The 15,999-nt window shown below is 39.3% G+C and overlaps 1 protein-coding gene across 1 annotated transcript in view; it reads left to right on the plus strand.

The window, feature by feature from the left end:
• The window catches only part of ctif (CBP80/20-dependent translation initiation factor), a 111,496-nt gene that overhangs the window by 81,783 nt on the left and 13,714 nt on the right, over nt 1-15,999 (plus strand). Inside the window, exon 11 of the mRNA XM_061927265.1 lies at nt 4,047-4,202. Coding sequence (XP_061783249.1) covers nt 4,047-4,202 — 156 coding nt within the window. The remainder of the gene's footprint in view (nt 1-4,046; nt 4,203-15,999) is intronic.

Here is a 15,999-nt window from a genome sequence, read left to right on the forward strand (position 1 = left end):
GTCATCTTTTTTTAGTACACTCTACCAATTATTTCACCAATACTGAAAACATATTAAAAAATATTTTTACTCTATTATTTTGACGTTAAAAACCTCTCAAAACCGGTCTTAAACAATTGGGCCATCTTTTACTTTGTCAACACAGTAATTTATTAACCTTTTTATCACGGACTGTTATGGAATCTCAAATAAGAATAGGCAAAAAACATAACAATAAATCAATCGTATTGCTGTTAAATCTGATCCAATGTGAATGAAATAGGGTGTGTGTCAAGGGTGTCCAAACGTAAAAAAATATCAAGTGCGTGGGTGTGTTTGTGTTATGTTGGCCTTAGTTTACCTGGTCAAAACCAGAAGAGTGCAGAATGTTATTTTTGCCGCATAGTCAAAAGTTAACGGCCTCTAGGCAAACATACAGCAGCTTTAAATATTCCTGAACTAAAATACCTTTTTGATCTTAGGGAACAAAATGTCAATACCACAGTTGTTTACACATTGATTTTGCAAGTCAGACTTTAAATCTTTAACAGAAGTCCTGTTCTTCGTGTTTTGACTGCATCCTCTTTGATTTCATCAGCTTCTTCCTCACTTTACTTTCTTGGTGTAAGTCGATTTTTAGAACTGCCATCCCTCAGCCTTCCTTTATAACAGCAAACATCTCCGCTGTTGTAAAGCATCCTCTCAAGCATTCCCTGGTGGCTTCCCAGCCCTCATGAGCTCCGTTTGCTGATAGTCCCCCTCACCATTCCATCCGACAGGCTCTCCTCACCCGTGATGCCAAGGGCCACTGCCTCAATACAAGACACCCAGGCCCCTTCTTCATGCCATCAGCGCTCCCCTACTGCTCTCTTCTTTCGGTCCGGCGATTCAGACAACTCACCCAAAGCGGGGAAGTGTCTCCAAGTGGTCAACCAGGACGAACACGTCCATGCTGTCTTCACGTTACATTTAAAAGGTCCAAACCCTAACCTGCCAGCTGCCACGCCAAGTCACTTTCACTCACTTCTACTCTTTTTTTTTTCTCCTGCTCTCTGATGAGCTCCTTCCTTTGCCATGAAAGGCCATGATTTCCATTTGACTCAGTGTGTCATTTTGATTAATCAAAGCTTAAAGCATTTAAGACAAAATGGTGTATATTGTTTGGCTGCAACCAGGTGATACGCTATTGAGTTGATCTTAACCAGTTTGCTACCTTTTGCTTGTATTCCGTGATGTGAATTATTTCCGGAAGTGAAAAACAGTGGTGGTCAACCAAGCCAACCAAGATGGCTGCTGTGCAGCAAGCAGCGCACAAACTCTTGAATACACAAGGGGCCTAGATCTTCCTGCAAAAAGCAGATACAAGCAAAAAAAAATCTAATTATGCAATGGAATAGATCTCTATTCTTTTTAAAACCAAGATTTGTTGATTGATCTGAAGTATTATCCGTCGGTGGAATTCCCAGACTTATTGAACTATCTGGTGCTCCAGACTTTATTCTACATGACAAAACAGACGAAAACTTGGAAAAGCATGGATGCCTACAACATATTTGTGTGTGGCTGGGTTAAGGAAATTGGTATCAAGATATATCAGGCGTCGTTTTTGCTCAGATAAGTATGCATTTCATGATTTAACTTTGCGTCTACAGCCATGTTTGTTGCCTTGTTGTTGCACACGCTGTTTACAAGTACGCATATTTTTCCCCGTCTTTATCAGAAAATAGATCTCAACATTGTGTTTGTGCTTAAAGCTTCATTAATGATTGATGCCTTTGGTAAAAGCTTAATTATTTTTTGATTTTGCTCATTTTTTATTTCTTTTTGTAGAGTGGCCGAGTTGGTGGTTTACCAAACACTAATAGCAAAAATGCATTTTAAAAACTGTGAGCAAAATAGAATACAAATATCAAGATAATACTTGATTGGGAAATACTAAACGTTAAAAGTATATCAAACAAACTTTTAACCAAGTGATCATTGCAAACTTGTACGTTCTTCAACTCTATCTTCTCCCTTGGACTGGAGCGCATGCCACTTTTCCCCTTGTCTTTCGTAAAATCTTGCACTCTTCCGCCCTCCTTGATTATCTCTCAAAGAACTCTGAAGAAGCGTTTATCCTATTCACAATTAGAACGCGGTTCCAACATCCTAAAACAAGGCGAGAATCGGGCATTTTTCTTCGAGAAAGGCTAAATGGTGCCTCGTACATGTTGAGAACAGACGCTGGCTTGTCCACCACGCATATTTAATGAGCCGGACATGATGTCATGTAAATCCAAGCAATAGAAGTTCATGACATCAGCTGAAATGGCTTAAGCTACACCCCTCGCATTTAGAAATCATTTTTATTACAGCATATCTTCCCAAGGGACAATGCTATAGAAATGTAATTTGGGATATATTTATGATTTGTCCGTCTGGAGCTTGTTTAGCAGTATAGAACATGAACATGACATGTCACACAGCCGTTATTGCCTAAATAGTTGCCAACTCAAGTAAGTAGCATCATGTTCTGGGGCTGCACAAGTGCTGCCGGCACTGCAAAGCTGCGGTTCATTCAGGGAAACATTTCGGACATAATTTGGATGTTTTGAGAAGGTTTAATAAAATGGTTACTGAAATGTGAGGAACGTCCTCAGGGGTGCCGTATAGAGGGAAAAGTAAGAACAAGAAAAATGAAAAAAAAATAATAATAGGATTGTGGTAACAGCTGCCCTGATGAAGCTCAGGCAGTGTGATTTATTTATTTTTTACATGGGGCCCAGAATTCCTAACCGTCGCGCTGCTGGTTGGCTATACTGTAGTTGTTCAGTATGGGAAATGTATTACTACATCAGGATTGCATTGAAAAATATGCATTATAATGAGAGTTAATGGGTTCAAAAAGGGCATCGGGTTGTGAGTGTAATAAAATAAAAACACAAGACTACACACTCAGCGATAATTTGTGTTTTTCCCATTCGTAATGACACTGCAATTTGAGGGCATAATGCGATTTAAAAGTAGAACATGTGGCAGAATTTCAGCTTATTAACTTTTAGGCAGAACAATTTATTAGAAAAAAGACAATGCTTAAAAATGACTGTTTTGAGTATCAAAATGTCTCAAAGTGTGAATTAATTCGAAAGTATTTGAGGTGTTTGAAGCTTGCACCTCCATGCTAGAATATAGTGAATTTTTTATTTTCATTTATTTTTATTTTTTTACTTTGACTGAGGTACTCTATAGTTGCTCCCTCCTGCCTGCAAGAATAAAGTCGTAGTTCCTTGCCCTATAAACATGCTACTTCAATAAGAATCAGTACTTTATTTAATTGTATTTCCCTGCCCTCCTCACTCCCGGGATCTCCCTTTTTTTGTACATGACATTTTCACGTTGCGCCTCAAAACGCTGTAAATGTTCATGATGCCCTTTGTTAATGATGTTGTTTCAAGACTCTTTGTGTCTCAATATGGAGGCAATTATTGTGTGACCACTCGGCTCATTAGCAGCGAAGCACATCAATTGTTGGTTGCGTTGTAATGTGACTTGCTGCCCTTGAGAGCTTGGCTATGGGGGAGGCAAGATGAGCATTTGGCCTTTTCTTTTTTTCTACTCATCGTCTTGGTCTGCCACTTCGGCTTAACTTGAGACCGATACAACACTTTGCAGAACTTGTGCAGGTTGTTAGTTAAAAATGGTCAAAGTGGGCAATGAGGCTGCCTGTTAATAAAGTTTTCTTTTGACTCACATTGCAACATCTGCACGCTCGCACTTCAGGCATTAATCCCCATTAACCTGACATTTTTGGTTCACCCGTTTTCGATTTGCATGAGAAATTTATGAATTTTGTTAAATGTTCTTCAACTGCTTTTTAGCTTAAAGCACTCTGAAGGACCAAAGGTTAATGTGTGCGCCACTGACAAAAACTCCAATCAGAGATATTAACAGAGATTAGTGGCTCTGGCAAGAATGAGAGTTTATCTTTGCCACTGACAAATGTAACATTTTTAACATTCACCTACCAGAGATTAATCTGTATATTTTCTCTCTTTCTCTCCTCCACCTCCATCGCATACCCACAGAGGGACTTCGCCCGCCGCGAGGAGATCCAGAAGTCGGACGTGGAGATGTGGTTGGGTTTCATCACTTTCCTGTGTGAGGTGTTTGGAACAATGATGAGCAGTTCCGGGCAGCCATTCCGGGTACTCGTCTGTCCCATCTATACCTGCCTACGAGAGGTATGTGTTGTTATTGTCAGAGTGAATTGAAAGGGTTGTTTCTTATTATGCGTATACGTTTTAAAAGAATAAAACTAGGGCTGTCAAATGATTATTTTTTTAATCAGATTAATCACCTTTTGGAATTTGGATTAATCATGATCAATCACAGGTAATTACTCGCTTAAAGGGGAACTGCACTTTTTCTGGAATTTTGCCTTTCGTTCACAATCATTATAAATGGGTTATTATAAAACTAATTCTTTTTTTTAATGCATTCTAATTTTAAAATAAACATAAATAAAAATCTGCTTACAGCAGAGCCAATGGGAGGTCCTCTATTCTGCCCATAAAACCCAATATAAAACATTCAAAAGGCAACAAAAATAATCTATTTACATTTCGTAACTTGAATGTTAACCAAGTATTAGTTACAATGTTATTATAAGCGCTAACGCAGACAAACTATTTGTAGAGAGGCCGTGATCACAAGCTTGTGTCAATGTTGATATGATCGACTGATCAGCTGCTTCCTTGTTTCCTTGCTCGTCAAACTTTATTGGCAATCATAAATCATGCCTCAGAGCACCTGTATAGTAGAAGGACGAGGACATATTCCGACAAGTTGGTGCACTTTGACATCCAATTTTGAATGGCAATAACGACACGAAAAGACGCTTTGTTCCATCCCTTTTTTCTTCACGAGTTTTACGAGACATTTTTCATGTAAACGGGAATACATCAACATCCAAGCAGTTGGCATCCTAATGACAGCAGACATTTTACAGTAAGTGATGTTTTTTTATGTTTGTTGGCTCTCATGATGTCTGCAGTGAGCAGTAATCAGTGATGTTAAAAAATAAGGGGAACATCTTGATGCATTTTTAAAAAGTTATTTAATTTAAATGTTATTATAAATGTGCTCGTTACTACATTACATATATACTTACATCATATATATAAACGCTTAATATATTTTTTTAAGGGAGAGTGGCTTTCATAGGTTCCATTGTAAGCTGACTTTTGATCGCATTTATTTAATATTTGGAAGGCATATCCGGGCAGCGGATATCGAGATATATATATCGTGTATCGTGATATGGCCTAAAAATATCTTGATATTAAAAAAGGCCATATCGCCCAGCCTTAGGTCCATGTCTTTTGGTGAGTGTGGCATTCACATTTGAGCTCGGATAAACCGAACAATACCAGAATTCACCTGCATCTTTCAGGCTGTCCCAGTGCTTGCACAAGCGGAGCAAACACACCAAAGTTTCTTTTAACCGAACCGAGCAAGTGCGAGCACACCCATGCATTTCAACACCAAAATGTGCACCTCTTTGACTCTCCATCACCTCTTGAGGACCGAAATGGTACTGCGCTACAAAACATGAGCTTTTTCACACTTAATCAGTCCCATTTATGATTTTTTTTTCTCAAAAGTTTTCACATTTTCTATAAGAGCAGAGCACTCAGCTGAGAGGTAAATTGCAACCACTCAAGTTCAGTTTCCGTTTTTTGCGTGCAGACGCTGTCTCGACACGAGACACCGCCGCGGCTTTCGTTCGCGGTACAAGCCGTCTGAGAGTGCGCATTCCTTCCAGGAAAGTGCACGACCCAGGTTTCGTTCTCATCAGCAGGCCACACTGTCTGACACGTACTCTTCTTGGTATCCATGGAAACCATATAAGGTCATCACCGCAGACCAACCGCTGTACAGAAGTGGTTAGTGACATATGGGGTATTGAAAGGAGGAAGTGGAGGGAAGGGGCAGGGAGGAGAGTAGATGAGAGGAAGCTGTGAAAGCCGCGGTCAAGTTGACAGTTACTGCGCAGGAAGTTTGTCAACTGCGTGACAGGTAGACAACGAACCAAAATTTGTTTTAGTGTGCAGCATGAATTGCAAGAAGCCATTCGCTACAGTACACAACCTGTGATGGAGCACATGTAGAGGTTGTCATGACGCTCTTTTTGGAGACTCTTCAAGCATGGCAGAAAGCGGATGTGAACTTGTGGTATTATGATTTAAATGTATGCACAAGCAAAATCCCCTTCTTCTTTCAGCCTATTAATGCTTGAGGTTAGGTTACACCTGTTTAAATGTGTGTGTAACTTTATACAGTATATATTACCAGAAATTACTTACAGTTCAACAAAGATTGTATTATTAATATTTAAAACCCATTTCTACGCATTGCCCTTAAAGGGGAACTGCAGGTTTCCATCCATCCATTTTCTACCGCTTATTCCCTTCGGGGTCGCGGGGGGCGCTGGAGCCTATCTCAGCTACAATCGGGCGGAAAGCGGGGTACACCCTTTGTTTTTTTTTAATTGTGCCTATCATTCACAATCATTATGTATGACAAGTACACATACGTTTTTTTCTTTTTTTTAATGCATTCTAACTAAATAAATAAATGCAATCAAAAGTCAGCTTACAATGGAGCCTAAGGGAGCCGCTCTATTTTGCCCTTAAAAAAAATCCAAACACGTACATTAAAGTTTAATATACATGTTGTAAGTATATATGTAATGTAGTAATAGGCACATTTATAATAACAAGCAATATTTACATATATTGATCATTTTAAGCGTATTCATTTTACGATCGCTATTTTTTTCAACAACGTCACTGATTACTCCTCAATGAAGACTTCATGAGGGTCAACAAAAATAATAAAACATCACTTACTGTACAGTGTCTCCTGTCTCTGGGATTTATTCTAGATCATAAATAATGTCTCTCACCTTGATAGTAGAAGGATGAGTATGTAATCCAAACAAGTTGGTACACTTTGACATCCAGTTGGAGATAGCGAGAAAGACGCGAAAAGATGCTTGGTTCCAACCCCCTTTCCTTTGTGAGGATTATGAGTCATTCTTCATCTAAAGCAGTGGTCTCCAACCCGGTAGGATGTTGATATATTCCCCTTTAGATCAGTGGTCCTCAACCTTTTTGTAACTGCGGACCGGTCAACGCTTGAAAATTTGTCCCACGGCCCGGGGGGGTATGGTATTTTGTTGTTTTTTGTTTTTTTGTCATAAAAAAATACAATCGTGTGCTTTCGGACTGTATCCCTGCAGACTGTATTGATCTATATTGATATATAATGTAGGAACCAGAAATATTAATAACAGAAAGAAACGACCCTTTTGTGCGAATGAGTGTGAATGGGGAAGGGAGGTTTTTTGGTTGGTGCACTAATTGTAAGTGTATATTGTGTTTTTTATGTTGATTTAATAAAAAAAAATTTTTTTATTTTTTTTTATATATATTTTTTTAATTTCTTGTGCGGTTCGGTACCAATCGATCTACGGACTGGTACCGGGCCACAGCCCGGTGGTTGGGGACCACTGCTTTAGATGAAGAATGACTCATAATCCTCACAAAGGAAAGGGGGTTGGAACCAAGCATCTTTTCGCGTCTTTCTCGCTATCTCCAATTGGATGTCAAAGTGTACCAACTTGTTTGGATTACATACTCATCCTTCTACTATCAAGGTGAGATACATTATTTATGATCTAGAATAAACTTCCACAAACTTCGACGCGAGAAAGCAGCTCACCAACTGTTGATGTCAACATAACCACACACGCATATGCCGTCATGTTTGAAAATGGTTCAAAATCTGTGTTTTGAGGTGACATTAAAGACAGTCATGCAGTTGTAGCTTTCAGAATAAACTCCATCAGCTGGGTTGGTTGTCTCTAATAGCAGTATGTGTATTTTGTTAGTTACAACATGTAGTTTTCCATTCCATGTGACTATGCATTAACTTATAGGCTGTACTAGCAGACATACCGTATTTTTTGGACTATAAGTCGCTCCGGAGTATACGTCGCACCGGCCGAAAATGCACAATAAAGAAGGAAAAAAACATATATACGTCGCACTGGAGTATAAGTAGCATTTTTTGGGGAAATTTATTTGATAAAATTCAACACCAAGAATAGACATTTGAAAGGCAATTTAAAATAAATAAAGAATAGTGAACAACGGGCTGAATAAGTGTACGTTATATGACGCATAAATAACCAACTGAGAATGTGCCTGGTATGTTAACGTAACATATTATGGTAAGAGTCATTCAAATAACTATAACTTATAGAACATGCTATACGTTTACCAAACAATCTGTCACTCCCGATAGCTAAATCCGATGAAATCTTTTTCCTCGGTGTCGCCTCTGGTATGCGCCCCGCTAGCGTCCTTTCTTTCTGCTGCTCGATTGCTGTTCTCTGCATCATACTTCACTACGTCCAGCTTGTAATCTGCAGTATATGATTTCCTTTTCGGTGCCATTTTAGTTCAGTCCTTCTCAGTTTTTATAAGTTACCGCGATTGTTGATGTGATCCATTTTTTTAGCTTCGGTAGTAGCGTATAGCATATAGCAGTTAGCATATCATGACCCACAATGCACTTCTGCCATGACCCGCCCCCCGCCGAATTCTTATTGGTTGGCGTGTGAGTGACGATTGCTGACGTGTGTGTGATGATTGCGGACATTTTCTTTGTCGCTCACACGAATGAGATAAATAATATTATTTGATATTTTACATCCATCCATCCATCCATTTTCTACCGCTTATTCCCTTTGGGGTCACGGGGGGCGCTGGAGCCTATATCAGCTACAATCGGGCGGAAGGCGGGGTACACCCTAGACAAGTCGCCACCTCATCGCAGGGCCAAGCGATCTTTTTGCATGTCTGTGATGATCCTAATAACCACCAGTGTCTTTTAAACACATTAAAACATTACCAACAACATCAAAAAGCAGTGGAAAGTTGTACTTATCTGTTAGAGCCGGAGCTTGAAAGTTACTATTACAATAATGTGTTAATAAATTCACACATAAGTCGCTCCGGAGTATACGTCGCACCCACGGCCAAACTATGAAAAAAACATCGAATTATAGTCCGAAAAATACGGTACTAATTAGATGGAGTATTTACTATGAGCTTTGCATTCAAGCACACTGTCCTTTCCTATAGTTGTTGCAGCTCCTAAGGGAAATATCAGCTTATTGGCCACTTAAATGCTCCACTATGGCTACCAGCCAGGTCACAAAACACACAACCATTTAGTGCAGGTGCTCTGCGCGAATTTGGTGAAGCTTTTTCATTAGCATCAACACCTGTGGAAGGTGCTACTGGGAGCAATGTGAATGAATAACTGGGTATAAATTCCTTTTCCTGTACAAATTGCATGCATGCTAGGAAACAACATATCTCTGAAGTAAGTGACATCTTTGAAACTTGGACAAAGACCATAAAAAGTAGCATGTAGTAGTTCTTTGTTAGGGCATGGCATTAGTGTCAATGCATGACTTTAAGCTGTTTTTGCACTATCAAGTTATACGAAGTTCCAAAACAAGCAACTGAGGCCTATGAATGTATGTGGTGTGCCTGCTAATGTTTTAATACAGTACTTAAGTCGAATAATACTTTAATACGTTCTCTGCCAAAGCGCAAATACTGCACATTTTTCTTGAGCGCATAAAAGGAAAACACATCATGTTTGGCTCTGAATTATTCATCACCATATTCCAGCTAAAACATTGTACAGAAAAAATCTTAATTTTGCATAAATAGCTTTGATTAATTGATGTCTAGCTGAAGTTAATGTAGGCGAGGTGAATAAAAAACGACAACAAAACAGGATAGAATTTTTACGAACACAGAAGAAGCATATCCTGTTGCAGGAAACGTGTATCTGCAGATAGGCTCATCTTTTATTGAAGCCAGTGCTGTACATTTTTGGCCCGCGAAGCTCCTGGTGTGTCCAAGCAGACCACAGAAAGCACACACATGCACGTGGCTTAGGGGCTAAGTTACTTTTTAGCAATCAAAATTTAGTTGGTTTGAATCCTAGACCGTTATTATCCTTAAGGATTGGTACTGAATCCAGTTCTTTTTTTGGCACCGACCTAATCCCTCTGGTCCTACCGGTCACCGATCCCCATAAAATCCAACAGCGCCATCTTACGGTACCTGGGTTGCGCGTGACGTTTCGCCTTTTGGTTTTCTGCACTTCGGCGCTTATAAGGGCAACTGCACTTTTTTTTTTTTAAATGTTGCCTATTGTTCACAATCATCATGAGAGACAAAAAGACAAATTGTTGTTGTTTTTTTTTGCATTCTAACATGTAAAAATGGTCTCATTCTAGGTAGCTACCAATGCAGCTAATTGGAGCAATCTATTCTACCTCTAAATCACTTTAAAAATGCATTTTAAAACCGTCACCAATACTTAATTGATGTTCCGTAACCTGTATAATCACTGAACTGCATTGTTATTGTAAGAGCGAACAACGAGGAACTCTTTTTCTATCACACACCGCCGGGCTTCAGTATTAGCCCTAAAAGCTAACTACGGCAAGAAATAGGCGAGCTTCTATGTAAGCACAACACGCGTTTGAGTTTGTAATGCACAACACAATGCGATAAGACACCAATCTGTACTGACTGAAAAACATGAACAATCATATCACAGTATCTGTAAAGCAGTGGTTCTTAACCTGGGTTCGATCGAGCCCTAGGGGTTCGGTGAGTCGGGCTCAGGGGTTCGGCGTAGGTCAAGACACACCAGACTCATCGTGTAAATAAAAACTTCTCCCTATCGGCGTATTACGGATACAGCAACAGCAGAAGTCACACTGCTTTGCAGGTGTGTAATTTGTTGTGAGTTTATACACTGTGTTGGTTTTGTTCTTTGAACAAGGTGATGTTCATGCACGGTTCATTTTGTGCACCAGTAATGAAACATGGTAACACTTTAATATGGGGAACATATTCACCATTAATTAGTTGCTTATTAACATGCAAATTAGTAACATAGTGGCTCTTAACTAGTCATTATTAAGTACTTATTAATGCCTTATTCGGCATAGCCTTATTATAACCCTGGCCCTAACCCTCTAACCCTAACCCTAACCAAATAATTCTAAATTAAGTCTTTGTTACTTAGAATATGTTCCACTAGTGTCCAAAAAACTCTAAATTAAGTCTTTGTTACTTAGAATATGTTCCCCATACTAAAGTGTTACCAGAAACATATAACTCTGTCTTGAACTTGAAAAAAAAAAAACATTTTATTTTTCACTAAAGAAGGGTTTGGTGAATGCGCATATGAAACTGGTGGGGTTCGGTACCTCCAACAAGGTTAAGAACCACTGCTGTAAAGTATTAGCCCGCATTTCATATTTTGTTTGTACACAGCCAGCCAGACAGTATATGCTGTCTGTCATGATACACGTACAGTATATAAAGTTTGAAAATACCAGGTATTGGTATGGACAAGAAAAACCATCCAGCAAATATGCGACAAAGAAGTAAAACTAAAGTAAATATTGGAGTTTCTTTTGAGCAGTGAAGAGATCTTCAAGTACCCATCCAACCATCAATTTTCTACCGCTTGTCCCTTTCGGAACCAAAGTTATGGTGGTTGTACAAGCAGTAGAAAATGGATGGTTGGATGGATGTTAGAGATGTCCTGATCTTGATCATGGGGCCGATATTTGCCTTTTTCCACTGGTGAGTGATCGGCTGATGAGATGCCGAGCCCAGCCGATCTTCACCGCAGCTTTGTCCCAGGGCGATATATCAATTTTATCGATATATTTGAGGGTTTTTTCGCGGACAATTTAAAAATTAAAAAATCTATTTTTTTCTCCTCTTGCTCTGCCATACTTTTTGCCCCTCAGGAGTAGGTATGTCCGATAATATCGGACTGCCGATATTATCAGCCGATAAATGCTTTAAAATGTAATATCGGAAATTATCGGTTTCAAAATTATCGGTATCGGTTTCAAAAAGTAAAATTTATGACTTTTTAAAACACCGCTGTGTACACAGACGTAGGGAGAAGTACAGAGCGCCAATAAACCTTAAAGGAACTACCTTTGCGTGCCGGCCCAGTCACATAATATCTACGGCTTTTCACACACACAAGTGAATGCCAACATACTTGGTCAACAGCTATACAGGTCACACTGAGGGTGGCCGTATAAACAACTTTAACACTGTTACAAATATGCGCCACACTGTGAACTCACATCAAACAAGAATGACAAACACATTTCGGGAGAACATCCACACCGTAACACAACAGAACAAATACCCAGAACCCCTTGCAGCACTAACTCTTGCGGGACGCTACAATATACACCCCTCGCTACCCCCCACCTGAACCCCGCCCCCGCCCACCTCAACCTCCTCATGCTCTCTCAGGGCATGTCCCAAATTCCAAGCTGCTCTTTTGAGGCATGTTAAAAAAAATAATGCACTTTGTGATTTCAATAATAAATATGGCAGTGCCACGTTGGCTTTTTTTTCCATAACTTGAGTTGATTTATTTTGAAAAACCTTGTTACATTGTTTAATGCATCCAGCGGGGCATCACAACAAAATTAGGCATAATAATGTGTTAATTCCACGACTGTATATATCGGTATCGGTTGATATCGGGATCAGTAATTAAGAGTAGGACAATATCGGAATATCGGATATCGCCAAAAAAGCCATTATCGGACATCTCTACTCAGGAGCTTCCGTAGCTTGCGCAGTCCCCTTATGTCCTTAGCGGCTCACATAGCTAAACATGGCTAATGCTAGCGCTAACGAGAGCGAGACATTTGTTCCCAAGGAAAGAAAAGTGTTGTCAGTACTTTGGTTTTGCGGCAACAAGCGTGGAACAATTGACTGCACACTGCAAAGTTTGTTTCAAAAAGGCCAACCAACCAACTTAAACCAAAGCCTCTAGCCGAGTGCGGGAAATACAACTCTTTACGAGGTGAACAAGACGCTACAACAAACTACAGGCTAAAAATCACCTTACTATGGTGGAATCATTTACACCAGGTATATATAATGATGCCATCCATGTATGATGAGAAGGAAGCACAATGTGTAGAGCTATCATGAAAGCAGTCGCTTTTGAACATGAACACACTTACAATATATACGGTACATCACACATAATTATATATCCTTTCTTTTTACATCATGGCCGAAAAAGGAGTAGGAAGAAGCAAAGATGTGTGAAAGAAAAAGGCTGTGTTTACTTTATCCATTTACTGAAACAAACTATAGTCATCTCAATGTTTTACTTGATTACTTATTTGGATACAATGTGTAATACTACATTTTTATTTACAGAACTATGCTATTCAAGACAGAAGGTTGCACTTTATTGATCTCAATGTTGGAGATTGTTTATTCGCATGCAATGTGCAAAGCTACATTTTTGTTAACATAATTATTCTATTCAAGCAGAAGTATTGCTTCCCAAGGGAAGCTCTTAATGTATTTATTTGAAATTATACAAATGTATATCTGGTCTAAAAACAACATTATTTCAATCAGATTTTTGCTTTGAGTAAAATGCAGTATATGCAGTGGCATTTCAAACTATTAGTTTTTGATTAAATAAAAGAAAACATAGTTTTGAATTATATCTGTCATTTGTATTCAATGGTTCCTTTAAAAAGTAGGGCAAAAAATCGTAAATCAAATTTTTTGTGAAAAAATCTGGGATTTTATTTTTAGGCCATATCGCCCAGGCCTCGCTTCGATGTAGTCTATCCACAGTGCAAAGCCTCTTCTAATATACTAATCCTCACTACCTTGGCATAAAATAAACTATGTTTCTTCCAAGTAGTCTTATCACTGGAGTACGAGAGGAAAAGGAATGGCTGAACATGCAACACACACACACCAAGCAGGACTACACAAGAAACTAACCGCTAAAATTCCAATGTAAATTAGGGATGATCCATCCAGATGTTGATGCTATCGATATCTACAAACCCGTTTCCATATGAGTTGGGAAATTGTGTTAGATGTAAATATAAACGGAATACAATGATTTGCAAATCATTATCAACCCATATTCAGTTGAATATGCTACAAAGACAACATATTTGATGTTCAAACTGATAAACATTTTTTCTTTGCAAATAATCATTAACTTTAGAATTTGATGCTAGCAACACGTGACAAAGAAGTTGGGAAAGGTGGCAATACATACTGATAAAGTTGAGGAATGCTCATCAAACACTTATTTGGAACATCCCACAGTTTAAAAGGCAAATTGGGAACAGGTGGGTGCCATGATTGGGTATACAAGTAGATTCCATGAAATGCTCAGTCATTCACAAACAAGGATGGGGCGAGGGTCACCAATTTGTCAACAAATGCGTGAGCAAATTGTTGAACAGTTTACGAAAAACCTTTCTCAACCAGCTATTGCAAGGAATTTAGGGATTTCACCATCTACGGTCCGTAATATCATCAAAGGGTTCAGAGAATCTGGAGAAATCACTGCACGTAAGCAGCTAAGCCCGTGACCTTCGATCCCTCAGGCTGTACTGCATCAACAAGCGACATCAGTGTGTAAAGGATATCACCACATGGGCTCAGGAACACTTCAGAAACCCACTGTCAGTAACTACAGTTGGTCGCTACATCTGTAAGTGCAAGTTAAAACTCTCCTATGCAAGGCGAAAACCGTTTATCAACAACACCCAGAAACGCTGTCGGCTTCGCTGGGCCTGAGCTCATCTAAGATAGACTGATACAAAGTGGAAAAGTGTTCTGTGGTCTGACGAGTCCACATTTCAAATTGTTTTTGGAAACTGTGGACGTCGTGTCCTCCGGACCAAAGAGGAAAAGAACCATCCTGATTGTTAGAGGCGCAAAGTTGAAACGCCAGCATCTGTGATGGTATGGGGGTGTATTAGTGCCCAAGACATGGGTAACTTATACATCTGTGAAGGCGCCATTAATGCTGAAAGGTACATACAGGTTTTGGAGCAACATATGATGCCATCCAAGCAACGTTACCATGGACGCCCCTGCTTATTTCAGCAAGACAATGCCAAGCTACGTGTTACATCAACGTGGCTTCATAGTAAAAGAGTGCGGGTACTAGACTGGCCTGCCTGTAGTCCAGACCTGTCTCCCATTGAAAATGTGTGGCGCATTATGAAGCCTAAAATACCACAACGGAGACCCCCGGACTGTTGAACAACTTAAGCTGTACATCAAGCAAGAATGGGAAAGAATTCCACCTGAGAAGCTTAAAAAATGTGTCTCCTCAGTTCCCAAACGTTTACTGAGTATCAGGGGCGCCGCTAGGGATTTTGGGCCCCATGAAAAGAATCTTTACAGGGCCCCCAACACAGTGTCATTATTTTTTCTGTATTATAATTTCATCATCATTAGGGGCCTCTCTGGGCCCCCCTCCACCATGATCCCCTAGAATCTGTCTCCTTTACCCCCCCTTTTCGGCGCCCCTGCTGAGTATTGTTAAAAGGAAAGGCCATGTAACACAGTGGTGAACATGCCCTTTCCCAACTACTTTGGCACGTGTTGCAGCCATGAAATTCTAAGGTAATTATTATTTGCAAAAAAAAAAAGTTTATGAGTTTGAACATCAAGTATCTTGTCTTTGTAGTGCATTCAACTGAATATGGGTTGAAAAGGATTTGCAAATCATTGTATTCCGTTTATATTTACATCTAACACAATTTCCCAACTCATATGGAAACAGGGTTTGTAGTATAGTATCAGTATATGAGTGATAATAATGCATTTCAATCGATATTTTCTTTTTCTTGTTTTTATTAGAAAATTATGTTTTGGTCATTGTTATTGTGTACAACCTCAAGCAGTAAGTCTCTTTTGAGGGCAAAACCCAAATGATTGAAATGGGAGCCAATAGTAGTTTCAGTTTGTGTTTATTGTGCACTAGCCATCTTTTAAAACATATGTTGCATTCAATACCATAAATGTAATACATAATCTGATAGAAAACGAT

Source organism: Nerophis lumbriciformis, linkage group LG32, assembly GCF_033978685.3.
Source record: "Nerophis lumbriciformis linkage group LG32, RoL_Nlum_v2.1, whole genome shotgun sequence".
NCBI lineage: Eukaryota > Metazoa > Chordata > Actinopteri > Syngnathiformes > Syngnathidae > Nerophis > Nerophis lumbriciformis.